A 24,738-nucleotide genomic window follows, 5' to 3' on the forward strand; every position below is an offset into this window, starting at 1 on the left:
CAGCATCAGGGTCTTTTCAAATGAGTCAGTTCTTCGCATCAGGTGGCCAAAGTATTAGAGTTTCAGCTTCAGCATCAGTGCTTCCAATGAACACCCAGGACTGGTCTCCTTTAGGATGGACTGGTTGGATCTCCTTGCAGTCCAAGGGACTCTCAAGAGTCTCCTCCAACATCACAGTTCAAAAGCAGCAATTCTTCAATGCTCAGCCTTCTTTTATAGTCCCACACTCCTAATTTACAGTCCCCCTGCCTCCCCTTTGGTAACCGCAAGTTTTCTATGTCTATGAGTCTGCTTCTGTTTTGTATATAGAGTCATTTGTGTTATTTCTTAGATTCCATGTGTGTGGTATCACATAACATTTATCTTTTTCTGTCTGACTGACTTGACTTAGTATGATATTCTCTAGGTCCATCCATGTTGCTGCAAATGGTACTGGAGTGGGACTCTGTCCAAGGCCAGAGAGTGGACTCTTGTTTAACACCAGGAAGTAAACTGAGGAGACACACGGACTGACCAAGCCAAAGACTTCATTGGAAAGCGGCTCCTATGTGAGGAACAGCAGAGTAAGGGAGCCTGGGAGAACAGCTCTGCCGTGTGACTCGGCATCGGGTGTGACAGGGACGGGGTCAGCCTTCCGAGTTGTCTTGGCTGGTCATTATCCCTGTGCCTGTATTTGGTCCTGTGCCTTGGGGTCCTCAGCCATGATGGATTCCAGAGTGAGGGTTTCTGGGAGGTTGGCAGGACATATTATGGGCTGGCATCTCCTCCCTCCTTTTGGCCCCTCCTGAATTCTCCTCAGTTTTTCGTGGTAGCACTAATATTTTTTTATCAGGACCTCCTGTTGTGAGACAACTCATGCAAGTGGTTATTATCGTGCCTGACCAAATCAGGCAGTTTCAGTCGACAGTTTCGTAGCACACATGGCAGTATTTCATTCTTTTTTACGGCTGGGTAGTATTCTGTTTAGTGTATGTATGTAAATATGTATATTTACACCACATATTCTTAAACCTTCATGGCAAATAGATGGGGAAACAGTGGAAACAGTGGCTGACTTTATTTTTCTGTGGTGATTGCAGCCATGAAATTAAAAGACGCTTACTCCTTGGAAGGAAAGTTATGACCAACCTAGACAGCATATTAAAAAGCAAAGACATTACTTTGCCAGCAAAGGTTTGTCTAGTCAAGGCTATGGTTTTTCCACTGGTCATATATGGATGTGAGAGTTGGATTATAAAGAAAGCTGAGTGCAGAAGAATTGATGCTTTTGAACTGTGGTGTTGGAGAAGACTCTTGAGAGTCCCTTGGACTGCAAGGAGATCAAACCAGTCCATCCTAAAGGAAATCAGTCCTGGGTGTTCATTGGAAGGACTGATGTTGAAGCTGAAACTCCAATACTTAGGCCACCTGATGTGAAGAGCTGACTCATTGAAAAAGACCCTGATGCTGAGAATGATTGAAGACAGGAGGAGAAGGGGACGACAGAGGATGAGATGGTTGGATGGCATCACCAACTCAATGGACATGGGTTTGGGTGGACTCCGGGAATTGGTGATGAACAGGGAGGCCTGGCGTGCTGTGTGGTTCACGGGGTCGCAAAGAGTCAGACATGACTGAGCGACTGAACTGTACTGATTTTTAAACCAATCGTCTGTTGATGGGCACTTCAGTTATTTTCATGTCTTCAGTGTTGTAAATAGTGCTGCTGTGAACACTGGAGTGGATCTATCTTTTCAGGTTAGAGTTTTATCTTTTCTAGATACATGCCCAGGAGTGGGATTGGTGGATCATCCTGTAGCTCTATTTTTAGTTTTTTGAGAAACCTCCACACTGTTTTCCATAGTGGCTGCACCAATTTACATTCCCATGAACAATTGTAGGAGGGTTCCCTCTTCTCCACACCCTCTCCAGCATTTATAATTTGAGGAGTTTTTGATAATAGCGATTCTGACTGATGTGAGGTGCTACCTCATTATATTTTTTATTTGCATTTTCCTAAAAACAAGTGATACGGAGCATATTTTCATGTGCCTGTTGACCATCTGCATATCTTCACCCTATTTTTTTTGATTGGGTTCTTTTTTTATTGCTGGGGAGTTGTATAAACTGTTTGCATATTTTGGATATTAACACCCTGTTGATAGCATCATTTGCAAATATTTTCTCCCGTAAGTTGTTTTTTCATTCTGTTGATGGTTTCCTTTGTTGTCCAAAAGATTTTAAGTTTGACTGAGTCCCATTTGTTTATTTTTGTTTTTATTTCTTTTGCCTTGGGAGGCTGACCTAAGAAAATATTGCTTCTATTTATGTCCAGGAATGTTTTCTATGTTCTCGTCACAACCCCTGCTTTTAATAATTACACAGAAGCAGGTCTCTGCCCTCTTAGAGCAGGGGGGGCTCAATGAACTGTGTGCATGCCTCTAGAACAGTGGTTCTTCTCCTTGGCCTCCCATCCCCTGAGGAGCATGTTTTAAAACAGACCAGTGGAACCAATCTCTGAGGGGGTGCATCCACACTGGCATTTACTAAAGCCCCAGGATAGAGAGAGACAGAGAGAGAGAGAAAGTTCTGCTGGAGTTTCTGCATCTCTCCTGCCTTGGCATCTTGCCCCTTGTTCCGTGACCCCGCAGTCCTGCACACCGTAGCCCACTGAGTTATTAAAACCTTTTGCAGAATGAAATCATATGATGTACCTCAGTGACTGTCAACTCTCCCTACATGCTAGAATCATCGGGGAGTTAAAGAAAAAACCCAGTGGTCTTCCCCCTTCTCCAGTCAGGCCTAAAGCCACTAGGTGACCACAGCCTGGGTGTGGGGGGTGTGGGCTGTGAATGGGGGTGGGAGGGATGTGTGATGGGCCAGAGCGGGGTGAGAAGGGCATCTCTGCCGACTTGGAGACAGCTTGATTTGGGAGTTAAGAGTCTTAGCAGGATATCCACACAGGCGAAGGAGTGCGGTGCAGTTGGAAGATTGGTTATATATAGGAGATGAATGAAATGAGCAAAAATATTAAGGTTAGTGAAAGCCAGGTTTCTTACAATGGGAGGAGGGAGTTACAATTGTGAAAAGAGAAAAATCCACTCTGTGGTGGTAGATTGGAATTGGATGTATCGGTGTGGGAGAAAAATATTAATATATATAAAAATTTGGACAGAGGCTACCCTGGTGGCTCAGATGATAAAGCATCTGCCTGTAATGCGGGAGACCTGGGTTCGATCCCTGGGTTGGGAAAATCCCCTGGAGAAGGAAATGGCAACCCACTCCAGTACTCTTGCCTGGAAAATTCCATGGATGGAGGAGCCTGGTAGGCTATAGTTCATGAGGTCGCAAAGAGTCGGACACAACTGAGCAACTTTACTTGTTCACGGGTGTGTGCACATGTGTACACACATATACACATACACATACATACCCATGTATATATTCCCACTGAGAGGGCCTGGAAACAGTGATGCCCCAATGGCAATGAGCATACTTATCACTCATATCTTGGCTTCTAATGGCTTCTAAATGCCATTTTCCACTGAAAGGAACCAAGATTCTTTAAAGAAATGTCTGCTTCCATGATTGGAGTGGGGTGGGGTGGGGTGGGAGGTGGGAAAGTAGAAGATGAGTCTGAAACAGTTGCAAAAGTGTTCAGAGAATGAGGGGGACTTATCAAAAGGAGGCAGAAGCCAGCTTGAAGAGGCTCTCATGGCCACGTCAGGGACAGTTTGAACATCTATATTAAGAATGATAGTAAAAGATTATAGCCCACTGAATAAAATAGAAAACCACAAGTTTATACTGATACAAATTTTAAAATGAATTAATGGAAAGTTTGAGGAGCAGTTTCAAAATACCTACCTACAAATGCTTATTAATAATTACAAAAGGAGGAAAGACTGTTGATCATGTGAAGCCTGGCAAGTATTCCTTTGATCAGGTGATCAAAGTTAACATCAGTTCAGGACAAACTGAAATCGCATGCCACTGAGAGGATGCAACGAGAAGGGCACAGTCCTCTGTGATACTCCTGCCAAAGGGGCATGACCTGAATTTAATCATAAAAATGTATCAGACAAACCAAATCTAGAGATAATCTACAAAACGCTCATGTGTCAAGGTCATGGGAGTGAAGGAAAGTTGAGAATTATTCTAAACTAAAAGAGACCAAAGTGAATTGACGCCTAGATCCAATGCTTGGTCCTGACCTGGCTTCTTTTGCTATGCAGGACATTGTCAGAACAGTAAATGAGTCTTGAGTACAGTCTGCCCTTTGGATGGTGGCAATGTAACAATGACACATGTGCAGTGTTACAGTGACCTGTGTGAAGTGTTACAGTGTAACATGAATATCCCAAGTTGGATGGATGTCTTACATAAGGGAAGTGTGCGAGGCACTGCTCTTCAAGCCTGGATGTACATACAGATCACCTGGGGATCTATTTATTTACTTTTTGGACGGGGATATTTTTTTTTAATTTACTTGTGGCTGCGCTGGATCTTCATTTCTGCATGTGGGCCTTCTCTAGTTGCAGGAAACAGGGACTGCTTTTTGTTGGAGTGCACAGGCCTTCTCACTGCAGTGGCTTCTCTTGTTGCAGAGCATGGACTCTAGGTGCGTGGTCTTCAGTAGTTGCAGCATGTGGACCCAGTAGTTCTGGCTCATGGGCTTAGCTGCCCCTAGGCATGTGGGAGCTTCCTGAACCAGGAATCGAACCTGAGTCCCCTGAATTGGCAGGAGGATTCTTAGCCACTGGACTACCAGGGAAGCCGGGGGATCTTTCCAAAATACAGATTCTGATCCAGTGGGTCTGGCTGGTGCCTGAGATACTGACAGTCTAACCAACTCCCAGGCAGGACCTGCTGGCCCAGGGCTCACACTTCAAGTAGTGATGGTCTAGGAAACCCGAGGAGAACATTCACTGTTTGCCTCCTAACCATCTACCTTGCTCCCTCTTGTTGTTTCAGACTCTGGTTTTCCTCTGAAGATAACTTCCTCTTTGCTTTCTGGGTATCTGTTTTGGGTCAGCTGGTCCTCAAAGCTCAGACAGGAAACACATGACCAGTCACTGCAAAAGGTTCCAGGCTGGTCTAAGACAGCCAGAGAGGTGAGATGTACCATGAGAGGCCCGGCTGAGCTGACACAGTGTCTATAAACCTCTTTATCTTCTGGAGCCTTTCTGGGCTTCCAAGCCTTACAGTGGCCCAGGACTTGCCTTCTGCCCACTAACTCCTATAGGCCTTTCTGACCTCACATGACTCCACCACATATTAGGCCTATGACCTTACTTAGTAAACAGTCTGTGCCTCTATTTCTTCATCCACAAAATTGGATACCGCCTACCACAAAGGGTTGTTTTAACAGAGAACTGAATAATGTGATCCACATAAAAGAGTGTTCTGCCCTGAATCTGGCGCAGAGCAATTGCTCAATAAATATTTAATTGTTCAGTTTAGCTCTTGGAGCACATGACCCCATACAAAAGAAGAGACAGCATCTCACTGGTATGTTTTAGATCATTTTCTGTATTGAGAATGGCTCAGAGTTTGGGGACCCTGGAAGATGAGGCCAAACACTCCACTAGCTATTATGTTACTGTTTCCACATGGCCTAACTCCTTGATTCATACCTAATTTGCTCCCATCTTGTATTAGTTGCCTATACAAATATATATATCAAAAGGAAATAAATTAATGACATTGTAGGTGTCCCCCAGGCATGGTATTCAGGTTCCCAGTAAACTCAAGCTCCAGCTGGTGATCAGAAATCCCTTCTGACTGTCTTTATTCTACTGCCATCCTGTGGCCATCCTGTGCCTCTGCAGCGGTGTGGACCGGATGTAGCGGAGCTTAGTCCTGGGCCTCCCCGTGTCTGGGAAGGGGCTCCTTGGGAGGAACGGAGTGCAGCTGAAGGGCCTTCTCGAGTCCCCCACCAGCAGGCAGGAGTCTGGGCGTGAATCACCAGTCCTGACTTGATTTCTGTTTGATGAACCTTAAGGACAGATAGTACAGGATCACGAAGCCACAACTGATGCCAATGACAAAGAAGTAGATGGCGTAGAGCGGATAAGAGTTCAGGCCCATGGAACTGAGGATCTGGGGACAGAGACATCAGGGAGCTTGTTAAGAACACGCTCAGAGGGCTGCTGTCTGTGGACAGCCAAGGCCTGGGCGACTCACCATGTCTCCTGGGATACGGATGGTGATGTTGCCAGCTTCCATGTAATAAGCGTGCCCACCAAACTGGATCTTCATCAGCCCTTCAAAACACCATCGGAGGAAGGACACCTTGGAAATTAGCGCGGGCACTGGAGAGAGTGAGAGTCATATTATTCACAGGGTCTAACTACCTGCTTCCAAGGAAGTGAGCCTGCAGAGAGGCGTGGTGGCTCTGACCCAGGGGCAGAAAATCCCCGGAGGGAGCTGAGCGCAGGGGAGAGAACAAAAGGGCAAAAGAGCAGAGGGGAAGCTGGAGACATGGACTGCTGGGACAGAGGGGCCGAGTGGCTGCAGGATCGCTGTGCACTTGACCTACAGTAACTCCACAGAGTAATTTCATTAGGTGTCCAGGATGTGCTTGACCTACAGTAACTCCAGAGAGTAATTCATTAGGTCCAGCACATGCTCAGCTTCACAGAACCCATGGACTTTGGAGTCTCAGCAGCCCCACACCAGAGATTACAGAGAGGACCGAGTCTGTACCCTGACCCCACGGAGGCACCCTGGCTCAGGGTGGAGGAGGAAGCAGTGAGCCCTGGCCGGCTCATCAGGAGAGGCCTATGGAAGGTGAAGAGGGGTGATCCACAGGCTCAGCTGTGAAGGTGTGGAGCCTACTGGGGGCTTCAGAAGAGTCGGGTGGAGGCAGCCAGGAATGAGCAGCCCCGGGACCACTGGGATGAAGCAGTGACTGGCTCTGCGCCTTAGGGAGCTAGCGCTGCAGGGGTGAGGGTTCAGACGTGGCGGAACCAGGGTCATAGACACCAGACTATCACAGTTGGCCCAAGATCAGCTGATAGGAGCCAGGGCGGGGATAAGGCAAGAGGACGTTTCAGAAAGACACTGGAGGCAGGAGTGATTTGGCTCACTGGTGATGCAGTGAGGGAGAGTCAAGGGTGGCCCCTGGGTGTCAGCCGGGCTGTATGAGAAGGTGCCATCTGCCGCACCCCACCATGGAGCCCTTCCTTTGGAGCCTGCTCCCAACTCTGAGCGGGACCGAAGTGATGAGCTCACAACGCCAGAGGAAAGCAGACTGATCCAGCCCCGGCGGGCCTCAAAAAGTTTGAGCAGCTGAGGAGAGCCGAGCTCACCTGTCCACAGATTGTCCAAGCTTATCATGAAGCCCCCAGTCAGGTAGAAGGAGTTGTAGAGAGCGTTGCCGAGGAAGGAGGACATGTGGAAGGTGGGCAGCAGGGCGGCGGTGGCCAGGGCCATGGCCCGGCAGCAGAAGACCACGAGCCACACCAGCAGGACGTGCAGCAGGAAGGGCTCCAGGCCTGGGCGCAGGTTGGCCAGCCAGTAGATGGGCATCCCGTAGACGATGATGTAGACGCAGTGTTCGGGAAGCTCCCCCAGGATCTGCAAGGCATGCGAGCCAGCGCCTTTATCTGCTGCTGATCTTTCCGTGTTCAACGGCAGCAGCCCCCGGTGTCCCCAGCCGTCCCTCCTGGTGGTGACTGGGGTGGCCACCAGGGGGTTAGTGGGCACAGGTGTGTGGGACCCACAAGCATGGACTCACTGCTGACTTCCCCCTGCAGGTGCTGTATGCTCCCTCTAGGGCATTTCAGAGCTCTGGAGACCTGGTTTCAAGTCCTCACTCTGCCTACCCAGACACGGTAGCTGCGTGGCCTGGAGGCAGCCACTTAACTTCTCTGAGCCTCCACTTCTTTGAAATGAGGACCATCAAACCTTCCAACCTGCTTTCCAGGGACGTGGAGAGACTAGAGAGGTGAAGTACGCTAGGTGTAGGTGTTTCCCACCTCTTCTTTGTTAGGTTTCTGGTGGCCAGAAAAATGTCATTCCTGGTCCACGGTCCTGGCCTTCTGATAAATGTTTAAAAAATTTATCAGAGACTCATCAAGTCTCTGAAACTCTCCTAAGTATTGTGGCGTCTGCAACCACAGATGATGCTCAGCCCCACCGCTGAGCAAAATGCTTCCCTGTAACTTCTGTATGATGTGGAGAAGATTCTTCTGCCCTCTCTCTGCCCTCTTCTGCCTCTTCAGAGTGGCACTCACTCTGAAGCCTGACTAGTCACCTTAGCAAAGAAATATGGCCCGGCCGTGTACAGCCCATCTTCTAGTTCATAGTAAAGCAGTGCCCTCTCCGAGTGACCTAAAAAGGGGAGAAAAGGAGAATGAAAAAATGAAATTACAGTGTTGCTGTTTTTGAGTCTCTCTTTGTACAATTAAAACTAGTTTTATTGCCTCGATGTCATATATTTTTTTAAAAAAGGCAATTTTTGATCCTAATTTAGATGTTTATAATTCTGTGACTTGCGCATTGCTGTCAATATAACTCCTGCTAGGAGAGAAAAGCCTCATACTCCTAGGTAATTTGTTCTCATGTGCATACTGATATTAATATATGAAGTTTAAAAACAACCCTCAGCTTTTATTTAGCAGTCATGGTGAAACTGTTCAGCAGACCTGTCTCCTCCAGGAGCTCAGCAGAACTCAGGCCAACCCTGGTCCAGTTCAGAGCATGGCTGACACAGCCGTGTGTGTGGGTCACAGACAGCAGGCCACACTCACATTTGGAGATGACATCCAGGATCACGTTGAAAGGGACAAGAGCTCCGATCATGAACAAGAGGGCCGCTGTGTCCGTCAAGGAGAGCTGGACAGCCCCGTGGCCGTAGTAGAGGAACCCGATGATCAGGGACATCAGGCAGGCCTCCGCCCCATGGATGAGGAGGGTTGGCAGGTCTCGGAAGTCGTTGGAAATCTGACGACTTAAAAAAACAGAAGAGGTGCCAAGGGAACACCAGACCCCAGCACTGTGACCTTGGCAATGTCCTGTAATCTCTGTAAGCCTCATTTTTCTCCTCTGTAAAATGGGAAGAGTGGTGCCCACCTCAGTTACTGTGAGGATCAAGTGAGGTGACTGATGAGCGCATCTGTCTCACAGTGGGTACTCAAGAAATGATTGTGACTTTTACCAACACTGTATCACCTTGCAATTTTATTTAAAGAAGTCATCCTGAGGAAATAAGCAATCAGAAGTGTAACGATGTATGTACAAGGAGACATAAGACTTCTATCCCTGGGTCAGGAAGATACCTTAGAGGAGGAAATGGCAAGCCACTCTAGTATTCTTGCCTAGAAAATCCCATGGACAGAGGAGCCTGGCAGGCTACAGTCCATAGGAGAGAGTCAGACACAACCAAAGCGACTTAGCATGATCTCATTTATATATTAAAATATTTATGTGCATGGAAACATCTTGGACTCACACCAAACACTCAGATCTCATTTTCTGAGCCCTATGAGGGCTCGCGTAGCAGGGAAAATTCCCTTGTCCACTTGAAGGTCTCCTGTACCGATTTAATTTTTTACAATGATTCTGGGTGATTTCTACGAGCATCTGGCTAGCAAGGAAATATTGATTTTGTTTAAAGACTCAAAGGAACAGGAGTTCTCTGTATCACATGGAGGGCTGGTGCTGTTTTTTTTCAAATGACTCTACCTCTTCAAATTAAATTCCTCCTTCAAATTCACTTTAGCTCTAAAGGGCTTGATTTGATACAACTAAGACTTTTGGGGGCCGAGGGGGTGATGAAGTGGCAAATAATTACCGGATCAGTATGGCAAACTGCTGTAGGGGACCGGGCAGCTTAGTGGGAGCCTGGAATGGGTTGGTGTCAGGTGCCGGGCTGTCAGGAGATAGAGAGTGTCACGGGGGTGTAGGGACAGCCACTTTCTGCAGGGTGCTCTCCCCCCAGGGCCACCCATTGCCTTACCTCTGCACACAAGTGCCCACACCCGGCTCCTTCGACTCTGCTGTCCATAGAAAGTCATCAAAGCCACGCACTTTTTCTTTAAACAAGGCCGCAAGGGACCGAGCCTTCTCCCTGGTGGCCACTTCCTGCTCTTTGCTTCGTCTGTCAATGCTGGTCAAGTCCACTGTAAGCAGTGGGAACGGGGCCCTGGGTGACCTGGGTCTCACAGGGGCTCCTGGCCCACGATGCGGTCAGAGGGGACCCTGGGACACGCTCCCCACCCTCTGAGAGTGGACCACAAAGTGATGCTCAGAACAGACAGAGGCAGCGAGATGCCCAGGGGGAATCATTCACCTCTCTGCCTCTTTCCTCTTCCCATTTTCATGACACATCTCAAGGCAGGAAAACATCTCAGAGGGGCCTTGTAAATCATCAAGGGTCCCCTCACTGTGTAGGGCCATAACTTCAAGTGTCAGATTCTCTGGGCACTGCCAGGCCATGCCCTCAGATCCGTGAGAGCCAACTGCCCCAGGGCTTGTGGGCAAGAACCACCCCCCACCAAAAAACAATAATAATATAAAATGAAGAAAAAGATTTGTTTTTTTCCAGATGTGGGCACCAGATTTCTGGCAACTTCTCTCTAGGGTTACAGTATGTTGCTTTCAGTGGCCAGGCTGGCAGATGGCCTCTGCCCCCTTATCTGGGGACGACTGGCCCGAGAATGACAGACTGGCAGGAAGCCAAGCTGGTATCTGAGCACAGGGAGATGGGTGACCTCCAGGTGAGTTCACAGGGTGAGTGAGTGCAGAGGGCGAGAGCGAGTGGGCCAGAAAGAGTGGCCTGTCCTCTTGGGGGGTTGGAGGGTGGATACTGGGAGAAGGGTGTTTCCTCCTGGGCATGGGAGGTGAGAGGCCCATTTCTGCACCTGCCTGCAAGGACTCCAGTCTTCTCATCTGTAAGGACGAAGATGACCGTGGCCTGGCAGGGCTGCAAGGGTCAAAGGGACACCCTCTGGTGCTTGGCACCTATGGGCCTAGTGTCTGCCCTCAAGGAACTGGTCCTTACCCACACGTGTACTGGGAAGGCCCTTGCTACACCAGGCCATCCTGGGAGGAAGGCTGGGCTCCAGGTGATCTATGTTTGGGACAAACCACAGCGGCTGCTCTCCTGGCCCTGGTGCAGCCATGCGGCCTGTCCAGCAGCCATGGCATTGCTCAGCACTCAGGACCCAGGGCCTGCTTTCAAGGTGGGCACCTGGAAAGGCAACTGTCCCTGCAAGATTTGAGGGCCATATGCTGAGGTCTCAGGACCCCAAGCAGGAAGGCATCTCTGGTGCTGATAGCAATTTTCATACCTAGAGATTCATGGGTCAAGGCCCCCCAAAAGGCACTGAACTGGTCTGTGCCCTGGGCCCACAGCCTCTGGGTTCCCTGCCTTTGTGGGGGAACCAGAGCATGGCTTTAAGATTTCCTAGTGGCTGCCAACTCCAAATTTCCTGTTCTCCCTACAGAACCTGAATAAAGACCATAATTCCAGAAACTGATTCAAACTCTCTTGGATTCTATCTGCTCTGGTTTGGAGCTCTCATGATGTTCTTCATAGCCATGCGCACAAGGGTGTGCCATTCCTATCATTTGATGCTGGGTAAACTGAAGCCTGTAATGCGCCCCATCTCCTCCCCTGCCTCCATCCTTGGTCCTATTCCCCTGAAGCCCCTGAGAGTTTCTCTTCTGCCAGGGTTGGGGTCGAGGGGAGCCCTGTTCCCTGCCTCTGGCCGGGCTGACTCACCATAGTAGTCGGCAGGGTTGCTGTACCGCGGACAGGGGTGGCCGACTGCGGCGAAATACTGAACCATATGCTGGGCTGTGCCCAGGTAGATGGTGGTGCCAGACGTCATCAGGAGGACCAAATCAAACAGCCCGAAGATATCAGAGCGCGGCTGGTGGATGGAGATGAGCACCAGCCTGTTGCCTTTGGCCAGCCTGGACAGTGTTTTCACCAGGTTGTGGGCCGTGAAGCTGTCGAGCCCAGAGGTGGGTTCATCCAGGATAAGGATTCCTTCCCAACAGAGAGAAGCCTGGTTTAATGGGCAGCACTCCAGTTGGACCGGATTAAGCCAGGCGGCTCACGTGGGCCCCTCCGGCCTCACCTGGGTTCCACAGCAGCTGCACCCCGATGCTGACTCTGCGCCGCTCGCCCCCCGACACGCCCCGCACGTAGATGTTGCCCACGCGCGTGTTGGCGCATTGCCGCAGCCGCAGCTCCGCGATCACGTCGTCCACCTGGGTGAGAGGCAGGGCGGTCCCGGGGCTTTAGAGAGGCTGCGCGGGCCTGCTCCGGGCCAGGCAGGTCGGGCTCCAAAGTGGAAAGATGCCTGAGTTTAAGGCTCTGGCCTACATTTCCCTGATGCAATGTTTGTTCCCGGATTCTTTCCACGCATCCGGAGCGGCTCGCACTGCTGAGCAAGGCACCACTTGCTGGGACTGTGGCCATGCCCCGGCTCCCCGCCGGCACGGATAACCGGAAAACAAGTAAGCAAATATTTATCCCACATTTGGGGCTAAGATGGGACAGCGGAGGAAGGAAGGCAGGGCTGAGCGTTTGGCGGACTTTTTCTGATGGACAGATGGTGAGCTGGGTTGTTCACAGTTGGCCTGGAATGGCTGGACCCTGAGGCAGGGAGGGAAGGATGGGCACGGGAAGGATGTCATAGCTTCTTAGGGTCACTGGGATGAGTTAGTTACCCTTTTGTCACGCTGGGCCTGGGAGAAGTTTCTGGGCAGGCGCAGCTGGGCAATGAAAGCCAGGGTCTCCCGGACGGTCAGGTTGGGGAGCAGCTGGTCATGCTGGCGCACGTGGGCCACACACTTCCTCACCAGCTGCGCTGTGCTGGGCTGCCCATTGATCCAGATTTGGCCTGACTTAATCTTGCCGCCAGGGCCTCGCCCGGTGATCACGTCCAGCAAAGAGGCTCTCCCACAACCTGAGAAGCCACCAGAAATATCCCTGAGGGGGATATCCCTCGTGGTCCAGTGATTAAGAGTCTGCTTTCCAATGCAAGGGACCCAGGTTCAATCCCTGGTCCAGGAACTAAATCCTGACCCAGAACTAGGAACACTCCCCACTCTCCCCACCCTCACAACCTCCCCCAACCCTGACCCAGCCACATAGACAAATATTAAAGAGAAAATGTATTCCTGAGAATGGAGCTTCTGCAGGGGCCAGGTTGGAAACTTCTGCTGCCCACACACCCTCCAGCCACCACCTTCTGCTCTGTCCTTCCCTACGGAAGGTGGCACAGCCCTCTGACCTGCATGGAACAGCCAACTTGAACATCCTTGGGAATCTTGGGTGTTCAGGTCAGGCTGGCCTGTGGTTACGTGATAGAAGGCCGGAGTCCTGGTTGTCACAGGACTGCCTGTGCCCAGAGTGTATGTCCCCTCCCCTAAGCAGGGCTGGTGTTAACTGCACTAGGAAGCTTAACTCTTTTTGCCTGGCAAACCTGCCAGCAACATTTCATCATTTCCCATCATTTGGCTCAGAAGCTGGCATTGTGGGAAAGACTAGTTTTGGAGAATTAATAAGGTGTCTTTTAAAAATGCAAAACTGGAATCTGTTTTCAGAAAGGGAGAAAAAAATAGAGAAGTAATAGACGTGGAAATGATTTTTAAACTACAACACAGTTCTGAATTTCTCTACACTCTTATTTTTATCAGTAGTACTTTTCACTTTCTCTTTAAAAAAATAGATCCATTACATACAAATTAATGCCATCTACTTCTGAATGACATAGTAATTGCTATCAATTTGGGGAAGTGTCCAACTGGATCAGGTTCCATGAGATTCTGTGACAGCCACTTAAACTGCAAGTCAAATAGGGCTTAGGGTCTGGGAAGGGGTTCTTAAACAAAGCTGCCAGGAACAGCTCAGTCCAATTCCCCTAGGCAGGGTTTTAGTTTCCTTATTGTAAATTCCTTTTGGAGTGCAAAATTTCCAAGTAGTTTTTAAACAGAGAAAGCGCCAACACACAGATGTAACGACTCTTTCTTGCCACATTCCCAGGCCTTCTGCAAGCAGCCCCCTGCCCATAGCCCCATGTCCCCTGTGCATAAAAGCAAAAATCAAGTGGCCTCTTCAGTCATCCTTCTGCTTATGGACCAGAGGTTCTCAGCATAGAAAGGGACCTGTCCACTGCCTCCTGGGTGCACCTCATTCAAGAGAACTTAGGAGGCACAAAATAGCCAGGGGGGGAAGCCAGAGGGAGGGTTCTGGCCCTACTCCTGGGTCAGCCAGGACATCATTGGATCCAGGCTCTGGAAGCACAGGGGACTTTCCCAACACAGGGACCTTAGGATTCCCAATCAGGGGGCAGGAAGACCACATTTCCTGACAAAACTGTGAGAGGTGTGGGTGGTCTTTCCAGGGGAGGTTGCCAGGGTATGTTTGGGGAGATCCTCCATGAATCAGGAGAAAACACCCACAGGCATTCAAGACCCTTTGCCAACTCAGTAAATTCATTCATTGGAAAAGCACCACTGCTGATTCTATAGAAGCTTAAATGCTTGAGGCTGTTTGAATTAATTTTATTTTACTATTATGATTTTGGTGAGCAGAGTATGCTTCCCTCCTGGATCAGACGGTAAAGAATCTGCCTGCAATACAGGAGATGTGGGTTCGATCCCTGGGTCGGGAAGAACCCCTGGAGAAGGGAGTGGCAATCCACTCCAGTATTCTTACCTGGAGAATCACATGGCAGAATATGTCACAGGTGGTATAATGGATAACCTTTCTAAAAAATGATTTAAATAATTTCAGTCAAGTAAACCTGTAGCTAAACAACACTAGCCTAGAGTCGAAAATCACACACTCAGTGTGTGATTCCTGCTTGGCCTCTCCTGACTTCCCCTTCTTCAACCACAAATCAGGGATTCTAAGAGCTACAGGGCTGTGGTGGTCAGGATTAATTGCGATGACTCTTAGCTTGAAGTGCCTAGTTAGGCTCATGTGTTCCCTAGATCCTCAGTTCATGAAGAAAAAGCAGGTGTAACCAAAAAGCCACCAGGTGTTAACAAACAAATAAAATTGGCCCGTGAAGTTTCCACATTTTTCTTGTTTAGATCAGAATTGCAGGGCCAGGGCCAGCAGTTGGCAGAACTTGATCTGTGGGTGTTGTTTCAGTGACAAAGTTCATTTGCACATATCCTCTCATTTGATCTCTGGTTAGACAGTAAACAGAACTTCCCCAGCAGAAGACTAAAAATTTAGAGCAGATGGTCAAAAAGTTGAGTAATCTCTAATTCTGGAAATGATTAATTGGGAGGTATAAAGTGCTCCCTCTGACACTGTGTAAGGGAGAAATGCCTTTGATCTGTGTTTAAAAAATAAACAACAAACCCCAAGTGGAGTCAACTTGTGCTAAGCCCCATGTCCCCAGACTGAGATGTAATACCTAATTTAATTATAGTTTCAGTCTTTCCTGGGAATAGAATCTTAAACCAGCCCATCTGAAATTGCCTGGTCAGCACTGATAGACCCCTTCTGTCCCCCAGAGAAAGGTGACCTTGCCTAAAACAATCAGCCCTTTGCTAGAATAACTTCCTTGTCCGATTTCATTCTGCCTGTAAAAATCTTTCATTTTGTACAGCTCTCCAGAGCTTTTGGGCTTCCCAGGTGGCACTAGTGGTAAAGAACCCACTTGCCAATACAGGAGATATGGGAGACGTGGGTTTGATCCCTGGGTTGGGAAGATCCCCTGGAGGAGGGCATGGCAACCCACTCCAGTATTCTTGCCTGGAGAACCCAATGGACAGAGGAGCCTGGCGGGCTGTGGTTCATAGAGTTGCAGAAACAGTCAGACACAACTGAAACAACTTAGCATGCACACCAAAGCTATTGGGCTGGAGCTAACCTCTTATGGAAAAATCCAGGTAAACTTTCCAGTCCACACAATACTTTCTGCCAGGTGGGATGCTGCCCAATTCATGAATTGTTGAATAAAACCAATAAGATCTTTAAAATTTAATCAGTTGAATTTTTTTAAAAACATCTGAGAACCAGGAGACCAGAGTTCTAGTTCTTATTCTGCATTAAATATATGTCCTTAGGTAAATCATTCCTCTTCTTTAAACTTTGGTCTCACCTGTTAAATGAAGGGGGAGTGATGCAGGGGCAGGAAGACCTCCTCTAAAGATGTTTTCACAGTGGTCAGGAGAAGGAAAGGTAGAATACTGTGAGGGGAACACAACCCTGTTTTCCAAGCCCCCTTCCAGCTTGTTATACACTTCTAAGTCTGGCCTGTGGAAGTGACTTTTTGAAGCACTCCAGAAATCTGAATTTTTGCCAATGGTTGAAGGTTGAACTAAGACTTGGGGTATCCAAGACATGAGTTGTGGCAGGGGCTGTGCCCACCCACTGTCTGACTGAAATAGGAATCCAATGGGGAGGGAAGGACAATGAATGAGTGTTTATTGTGGTGGAGGAGTCCCGTGGAAAGAGCATTCAATTCCAAAGCTGCCTGATGCACTGGTAAGACTTAAAGTTAGTTAGTTAGGTCGCTCAGTTGTGTCCGACTCTTTGCGACCCCATGGACTGTAGCCCGCCGGGCTCCATCCATGGGATTCTCCAGGCAAGAATTCTGGAGTGGGTTGCCATTTCCTTCTCCAGGGAATCTTCCCAACCCAGGAACTGAACTCGGGTCTCCCTCATTGCAGGCAGATGCTTTAACCTCTGAGCCACCAAGACTTAATCCTATATTAATGAAGGATCAGAGCTCTGGCTGCAGCTGCACGAAGCCCACTTGTGATTCATGAAAGCTAGTAAATAGAGGAGCTGAGATTTGAACCCAGTCTGTCGGACCTGGAACTTGTGCTCTCACAATTCTGCTGTATTCTTCTCTTGCTCAGCAAAGTTCTGTGAGGAGCATCCGTTTGTTCGAGGGACTGCCCTGCATCACAGGAGAGAGAGAACCCATTGCCCCACCATTTGCCCCTAGTGATACCTGAGCTCCCTATGACAGCCAGCATCTGTCCACTCCTCATTTTGAAGCTCAGGTTCTGAATGCCCTGCTCACAGGAGTCCTTGTGAGATGTCCAGGGCATCTTGAAGTGAGCCAGCTGCTTAAACCAAGGTACCTGGGAGGCCATATCCACCTGTGGGGAGACATAGAAAGGTTCCTCAGAAAGTTTCAACTTCTGTTCAGCTCCCTCCAAGAGAAATCCTCCTGCCAAAATACAACAGGCCTGAGGGGGTCCCCTAGCCAGGTTCTGTCAGATATGGAGGTGGGCTCCACCATGCTGAGAATCTGAAGCTGCCATTTCCAAGTCTGAAGAGGACAGTTGGGAAGCATGTGTAATAGCAGAACAGAAATAAAAACACAACATCGGGCAAAATGATATTTTCACTCAGCAGTGATTTACTAATAACAGGTGTTTAGTGTGTGCAAGGCATTGTGTTCATCTGTTTATTATGTCCCTTATCTCATTCAATCCTCACTGCAGACCTATAACATGTGTACTATTATTAGATTGGCTGAAAATTTCATCTGGGCTTTTCTATAACATCTTATATAAGTCTGTAGTTTGGTTAATAGTATTATCCTGTGGTTAATGTCTCATTTTTGGTCACTGTGCTATGGGTAAGCAAGACATTAACATTAGGGCAAGGTGGACAAAGGGTATATAAGAACTCTGCATTATTTTTGCAGCTTTTTCAGAAGTCTAAAATTATTTCAAAATATAAAGTTAAAAGTAAGTTTTAGATATTTTTTTCACACAGGGTCACATGGTTGGCTTTATGTTTTAACAAAGGTCTCGTTCTCTTTTTCATGCCCATCAACCTAAGCTCCAATATGAGTAGTTGAGGGAAGTTTCCATAGTGCTTGTACCCAACACATGAGGCATCAGTGTAGCCTGAACTCTGTCCTTAGGGGCAGAGATCTCCAGCTGGGACCCACCCTTCCCTTCTGCTTGGGGAATTGTTTGGCCCTGTCTGTCTGCTCCTCCCACCGGTCCTCAGGGGTATCTCTACCTGGTAGCTGAGATCTCGGACTTCCAAGGTGTTGGACTGGCCACTGTAGGTGAAGTACAGGCTGTTGTCACTTTCGGAGGAGAAAACGCTGTCCTGGAGGCCCTGCTGGGAGACATGACAGGTGAGGAGCTTCTTTAGAAGAAGGACTTGGGAGGGAGGAGATCTGGAGAGGTGAGAGCAGGAGCTAGTGCAGATGAGATCCCAAGTGGGCAAAAGATGGATTTAGGCAGGAGGAGCCCAAGGGCTCTGAGAAAACGGGAGCATCCATGAGGGCAGGGCTCCTCTTCTCTACAGAGAAAACTGTGGGGCTTCCCTCCAGCTCCTGATCCCAGAGAAGCTCAGCCACAGGCTGCTGGAACCTGATCCAAGTAACCTATCGTGAACAAGACCCAGACCCTGGACTGGAGAGAGCTTTGTGAGCCTCTGTGTTCAGAAAAGGCCTTTTAACTTTCCCTTTCCTGAATCTGGCTTAGTATCTCATCCCAAACAGACTTTTTGTACCCAGCATGTGAGAGGAAAACAGCTGTCAACAAACTAGTACTCAATACTTGTGAAGACATTGCCCTTAGAAAAGTTGCATCTTATCTTGATAAGGATTTTGCACAACAAAGCTCTTCAAAATTCTGTTGGGAGATTTTAGAGTAAGTCCCTGTCATCTCTGTTATCATCATCCTCTTCATCATCATCATCTTGCTGATTATGTTATTTTCATGTAAGTCACAAGCCATGTTGTATTCACATAAACATGGCTGCTTATCCAACTCTTTGCGACCCCATGCACTGTAGCCTGCCAGGCTCCTCTGTTCATGGGATTCTCCAGGCAAAGATACTGGAGTGGGTTGCCATGCCCTCCTCCAGGGGATCTTCCCAACTTAGGGATCAAACCCAGGTCTCCTGCATTGCAGGTGAATTCTTTACTCTGTAAGCCACCAGGGAAGCCCATGAATACTGGAGTGGGTAGCCTGTCCCTTCTCCAGGGGATCTTCCTCACCCAGGAATCGAACTGGGGTGTTCTGCATTGCAGGCAGATTCTTTACCAACTGAGCTACCAGGGAAGCCTGCTTTATTTGAATATACATCAAATAAATAATTGTTTCATGGTGTCAGCTGATAATGTGAATGATACCATCTGCAGATCTGAATTCCTTTTGTTTTATCAGTTCAATCATTTAAATAGCTGAGACCCAAACCAGGAAAAACTTGCCTTAAAAGATTTCCGCTTTTTAAAAATGCATTCAATTTCTGTTTCCTCAAGGCAGTGTGGGGAAAGTGTGCATTCATTAACCAGTTCCTGTTGATTCCAATCTTCTCCCCTCAGGACTGCTGTTCCCTCACTGATACATTCCTTCGATCAGTCAGTCAAGCATCCAGCAAACACGAGGAGGCCCACAACATGCTTTAGGCTTGGAATTTGCGGTGTGACTATGCAAAAGACAGTCTTTGGGAAGCTTAGAGTTTAGTGCACGAGACACTGAGGATGGAGGTCCTTGACGTGTCTGATCAAGGTGTATTTTCACTGTGCACACAGTGTCCATGTGCGCTTTATGTGAACACAACATAGCTTGGGACTTATGTGAAAATAATACCCAACAGTCTTTTTTTAAAGCACCCCTGCAATGGTGGAGGTAAGAGGCACTTAAAAATGACATCGAGCCCAGTGGAGGTGAGGGAAATAAATGTGGGTAATGGTCTGCCGCAAGCCCACTGTGAGTGGCCCCCAGAGTTCTGGGAGAGTGTGGAAACAGCCAACCAGAGCTACTTACTTGTTTAATGTTTGAAGCAATACAGTCAAGGTCAAGTATTATACAGAAGAACATTGGAAGATAAACAGCTAAGACAGCAGAAGGATTGTTTTTGGTGGTGTAGGAAGGAATACGGGGTGGGAGAGGTCACTGACAGGGAGTCCTGGGCAGGTGGGGGGGATGACCTTCAAAGCTATTGGTAAGTTTGTGATGGGTATGGGAGTTCACTGTTATTTAAACTGCTTTGTCTGAAATATTTCAAAATATGTTTTAAAGCTGAGAGAGGGTGTCCACGAGGGGAAGTCCAGAGTCTTCCCAGCTGGAGGAGCTGGAGGTGGAGGAGGTGAGGGGGTTGTGTCCTTGGAGATGGAGAATGAAACTCCTGGGGAGGTCACGGGCAGCTCTGGGTTCTGGTAGGTCAGCCCTGACCCTCCCTCCCCACCTCTGCCACCAGCATTCCCACCGCCTAGTTTTCCCATTTTATTTGGTTAAACCATCTGAAAGTTTATCCATTGCTGAGAGACTCACTTGGGCTAACATGCATTCTGCTTTTATTCTTTTTTTTTTTTTTTTTTACAGATTTTTAAAATGTGGAGCATTTTTAAAAGTCTTTATTGGACAATATTGCTTCTGTTTCATGTTTTGGTTTTTTTCGGCCTCAAGGCATGTGGGATCTTAGCTGTCTGACCAGGGATCAAACCTGTACCCCCTGAATTCGCAGTGTGGACTCTTAACCACTGGACCGCCAGGGAAGTCCCTACTTGCTTGTTTTTAAAAGGTAAATGTCTGCAGGAGGAATGCTAGTTGATATAAGGAATGAGTTAGCTCTGCAACGAACACCTGGGCCAGAAGCTCCCCAGGTTAGATTTTGAAGGTGGAAGAGTTGCTGAGAAAGGGTTGGACATTTTGGAGCCTGGAGCAACTTGTGGTGGTGACCTTAAGCCTAGGGGGTTCCACTCTCCAGGCGTGAGCTTGGAGAAGGTGAAGGGTGATGGGGCCCTGGGGAAAGAGGCATCAGGATGAGAAGACAAATAAAAGAAAGGAGAGAGGTGTGTGCTACCTGCTCCTGGGTTCCTCCAACCCCTCTTCATCCTGGGCACAGTAGGCAGGCACAGGCCAGCCCGGGGCCTCAGCCGCCACAGGCAGCTCAATGTTCAGAGGAGAACTCGTGGCTGGGCGGGGGCTGCCTCTGTTCCATTTTGAAATATTTTCCTTGGCTCCTAGGAAGGATTTGTTAGACTCTTCCTGAGGTTTTGACAAACCCTCTGTATTTTTCAAATGCTTAAATATCTATTCGGTTGACACCTTAATCAGTATGACTGTCAGATCATCACTTGAATTTCTGACAGGTGACATGGAAAAAAGCAAAAGCAGGTTTATTTGTAGATAACCAGCTCAGCTCCTGCTGGGCTACATTGTAATTTCTCCTTGTATTAACTTCTGATCATATTCCTGAGTCAGAAGCGTGGAGTAGAAGGAAGCTCAGAGAGCGCAGAGCCCAAGTTCCTTGTTCTCAGATGCAGAGGCTGTGCCCTGGGAAAGCAGTGATGTGCTGAAGACTCTGCACTGAGGCCTGGGCCCCTCCTGTCCTCCTCTGGTCAGGCTTTTGCCCATGGACTGAGGAGTCTGTGGGCCGAGGGCACTTGCCACTCTGGGTACTCACTTACGCCCAAATTCCCAGATGGCCTCAGGCCCACTCCCAGGGCTGTGTGAACCTTGTCCTCAGCGCATCCCTCAGGGCACCCCAGGTCAGAGGGGCATTTGTGTGTAGAGGCGTGGATGTAATGTGGGTGGGCAGGGTGGGGTGACCATGCCAGGGTGTGTGAGATCATGTGTGGTGCTGAGCGTGGGCAGAGAAGGGAGACAGGCTGTGGCTTGTGTTGGAAGCCTAGAATTTCTTGGTTTACATCTGGCTTTCCATGTTGTGAAGAAGGTATGACAGTTTAGGAGGATAGAAACTATTTTATTTAGTAGCTTTTAACTTGACTGATAATTTTTTAAGTATCTAGACATAGGATACAGTTCCACTGGAAAAGACCCGAAAGATTGAGGGCAGGAGGAAAAGGAGGCGATAGAGCATGAGATAGTTGGATGGCATCACTGACTCAGTGGACACGAGCTTGAGCAAGCTCCATGAGATGGTGAAGGACAGGGAAGCCTGGCGTGCTGCAGTCCATGGGGTTGCAAAGAGTCGGACATGGCTGAGTGACTGAACAACAACAAAGATATAAGATACGTAGCCCTCGGCCTCTTGTTCTGGGCACCATAAATGTTAGAGACAGGCTGTCACTTGGCACCTTGAGGAACAGGAGTGAAGGAAAGGAAATTGGAAATGGCAAGTCCTGCACACCTTCCTGGATGTCATATTCGGGCAGTTCTTTGCATCCCAAGCTGTGGTGTCTGAATTGTCAGACCTTCTAGAAAGTGTCCTTTTCAAAAATCACTGGAGACTTTGTATCCTAGGCAGACTGTCCACACTGCAGTCACAGCTCCCAGGAATCCTTTCCTGGCAGACGTTGGCTCCCTGGGGTATTCCCAGAGCACAGTGGTTACCTGCAGTGGCTGGGAGCTGACTGAGAGGGTGGGCTCCTGGGGCCTGGCTGAGGTCAGGTCCTAGCGACTCAAGGCCAGTCTGGGTGGCCTGAGGCCCTTCCTGTGGGGTGGACTCCTCAGTCCTTCAGTCTTTCTGTCTCCACCCCTCACCCCTTCACAGGCAAGCAAAGACTGAACGAACAGTGAACAGAACAGCGGGGTGGGGTGGGGTGGGGATGCTTCCTCTTGCTATGTTCTGATTTCACCTCTTGCTTCAAACCCTGCCGACATCCTGATTTCAGTCAAAGTCCATTTTTTTTTTTTTTAGGCAAACATTTCTCATGTAAAATGAGGACAGAAATCCTGGACCTATTGGTCCCCTGGCTGTCCTCTGTTCCTGCCAGCTCTCTCCAGGGTCTTACGACTGCCTGCTATAGCTGTGTTTGGGGCATACGTTCTGATGTTCTCACAAGCTTCTCTGCCACTCTGTCTCATCAGTTTGTTGCCACTGAGTCTCTGAACTTGACAGCCACAGGGACAGAGGAGACACCGCAGTGTCCCCCGGCCGTGTGAGCACGTTTCTGTGATGGGAAAAGTGAAAGTCTCAGTCACTCAGTCGTGTCCGACTCTTTGTGACCCCGTGGACTGTGCAGCCCACCAGGCTCCTCTGTCCATGGAATTCTCCAGGCAGGAGTACTGGAGTGGGTGGCGATTTCCTTCTCCAGGGGATCTTCCCAATCCAGGGATTGAACCCAGCTTTCCCACATTGCAGGCAGACTCTTTACCGACCGAGCCACCAGGGAAGCCCTTCTGGGATGGAGCCGCATTTAGAAAAGAGCCAGATCAGCCCAAGTCGCAAACACGACATCATTTCCCTGCAGGAGCCACCTTCAGGCAGGAAGTGACCTCAGAGGCCCCCCACCAACCCCTGACCCCGCTTCCCTCAGCCCTTTGATGCCCAGGAAGAAGAGTCTTGCTGCTTGCGGACCTGGTGGTGTCAGGACCGAAAGTTCCTTAAGAAGGAGAGAAGAGTCCAACTCACCCCCCACCCACCAGGACTCTGGTGACCCCCCATCACTCACCAAGTCATCCTGGGGAGCAGCGCTGCTCTCCAGCCCTTTCTCCTTTGGGGCCTCCTCTGCCATGGGGCGCCACGGTGTCTGCGCTTCGACTCTGCAGTTTCCTTTGGGCTTAGCTGCTGCTGACCAGGGCCAATATTGTCTGCTTCCCAGAGCCGGGCAACCTCTGGTCTGGCTCCCAGCATTCCTCTCTGGCAAGCCCTCCCACAAACATGGGCTGTGTGTTCTGCCCACTGCCGAGATAACGCATAGACACACTCTGACTAAAGGTACATCAGATAATGGCATCCACGACCAAGCCCAGGCCCGCCGCTGGGAAGTCCTGAGGAGGGCCTCCAGGGCCAGGTGAGGAGCAGACAGGACAGTCTGCCACTGGCTCCTTGGCGGAGGCCACTCCAGGGAGGGTCAGGCCAGAAAATCCACCAGCCTCTGCTGCTTGTTGGCCATGGGCGAACTCCCCTTTTTGACTCTTGGGGAGTCCTCAGAACTCCAAGTAAACAGAAGCTCCCAGTGCTCCCTAGAGGAGGTTCCTGCAAAGCCTCGACACAGCCTGGGCATTTTCCATGCCTCGTACAGTGTCAGGTAAGGAGGCGCCGCTTTCATCTGCTGGGAGCTTTGAGCCGTGGTCAGGGGCAGCTGTGGCCTGAGGGGAGTGGGCCTCGGCCGTCTGCTGGCTTTCCTCACTAGTGGGGGGCATGCACGGAGGCTTGGGCTCCCTCTTTAGTGGGTGTAGGTGGGGAGAGGGGAGGGGAAGGGCTGCCAGAGGGAACTGAGGAGCCACTGTGAACGGCCCCTCCTCCTGCCCACAGTGGGACTGGAAGTTAAGACTGGAAGCTGTGCCCTGCCTCATGCCCCTGCGTTTTGCCCCTTGCCCCTTCCCCTCATGTCTCCCTGGTCCATAACCTGCCCTATTCAGATGACAAGGACTTGGGAAATGGGGGTACTGGGAATACGAGGTGTAATGAAACCAGGTGAAGGAACGCAGGGTCAATTGAAGGAATAAACAGTGTCCTGTTTGCCATCTGTCATCCAGCCAAAGAGAGCTGGCATTCAGAGCAGCTGCCAGAAAAGTCTTTACAGAGGTGATCTTCTGTCACTAGCTGCCAGGTTCTACAGAGGACACTGAGGCTAAACCACACTTAGGAGCCTGTCCAGAGAGAACTTGGGCTGGGCAGAGCTGGGACTGGTGCTGGGGGACAAGGGTCTGGAATCTTCTATGCTGTCTTTCCCCTGTGTGGTTTCCCTTAAAGCCACCACGTGGGGCCCTGGTGGGACATTGCATCTCGCCGACAGAAGTGGACCAGGCAGATCCTCAAAGATGTCTCCTTGTACGTCGAGAGCGGGCAGATCATGTGCATCTTAGGGAGCTCAGGTAAGTCGAGGAGGGAGTTCCCTACATTTTCCATGAGGATTCAGAAGAGTCTTTGGCTTGTTTTGA

The 24,738-nt window shown here is 49.3% G+C and overlaps 2 protein-coding genes across 3 annotated transcripts in view; one reads left to right on the forward strand and one right to left on the reverse strand.

Moving 5' to 3' along the window:
• Window positions 1–4,412: 4,412 nt before the first annotated feature.
• On the reverse strand, window positions 4,413–23,512 carry ABCG8 (ATP binding cassette subfamily G member 8). 2 transcript variants are annotated; one of them, XM_061155505.1, is made up of 13 exons: window positions 23,304–23,512; window positions 17,948–18,049; window positions 16,920–17,070; window positions 12,667–12,905; window positions 12,072–12,204; window positions 11,711–11,980; window positions 9,944–10,106; window positions 9,779–9,856; window positions 8,736–8,935; window positions 8,240–8,316; window positions 7,293–7,560; window positions 6,166–6,293; window positions 4,413–6,081 (listed from the first exon to the last, which is right to left on the reverse strand). In XM_061155505.1, the coding sequence occupies exons 1-13, from the start codon at window positions 23,364–23,366 to the stop codon at window positions 5,944–5,946; spliced, it is 2,010 nt and encodes a 669-aa protein (XP_061011488.1). In that variant the 5' UTR covers window positions 23,367–23,512; the 3' UTR covers window positions 4,413–5,943. The 2 variants fall into 2 exon arrangements, with proteins under 2 accessions (XP_061011488.1, XP_061011487.1); XM_061155504.1 differs by having other exon boundaries at window positions 17,948–18,052.
• A 93-nt stretch (window positions 23,513–23,605) lies between these two features.
• The window catches only part of ABCG5 (ATP binding cassette subfamily G member 5), a 28,610-nt gene continuing 27,477 nt past the window's right edge, over window positions 23,606–24,738 (forward strand). The window contains exons 1-2 of the mRNA XM_061155506.1: window positions 23,606–23,882; window positions 24,551–24,672. Of these exons, the coding sequence (XP_061011489.1) occupies window positions 23,746–23,882; window positions 24,551–24,672 (259 nt within the window). The 5' untranslated portion in view covers window positions 23,606–23,745. The remainder of the gene's footprint in view (window positions 23,883–24,550; window positions 24,673–24,738) is intronic.

Source organism: Dama dama, chromosome 11 (genome assembly GCF_033118175.1).
Source record: "Dama dama isolate Ldn47 chromosome 11, ASM3311817v1, whole genome shotgun sequence".
Lineage (NCBI taxonomy): Eukaryota > Metazoa > Chordata > Mammalia > Artiodactyla > Cervidae > Dama > Dama dama.

Excerpts from the sequence above, each read along its gene's own strand:
- ABCG8 (XM_061155504.1), bottom strand. The coding sequence starts at position 23,366 with ATGGCAGAGGAGGCCCCAAAGGAGAAAGGGCTGGAGAGCAGCGCTGCT. Across the intron at positions 12,906-16,919 it reads GGCTGTCATAGGGAGCTCAG|GTTGTGGGAGAGCCTCTTTG; the intron begins GTATCACTAGGG and ends GTGGCTTCTCAG. Across the intron at positions 6,294-7,292 it reads CTTGGACAATCTGTGGACAG|TGCCCGCGCTAATTTCCAAG; the intron begins GTGAGCTCGGCT and ends CACTCTCTCCAG.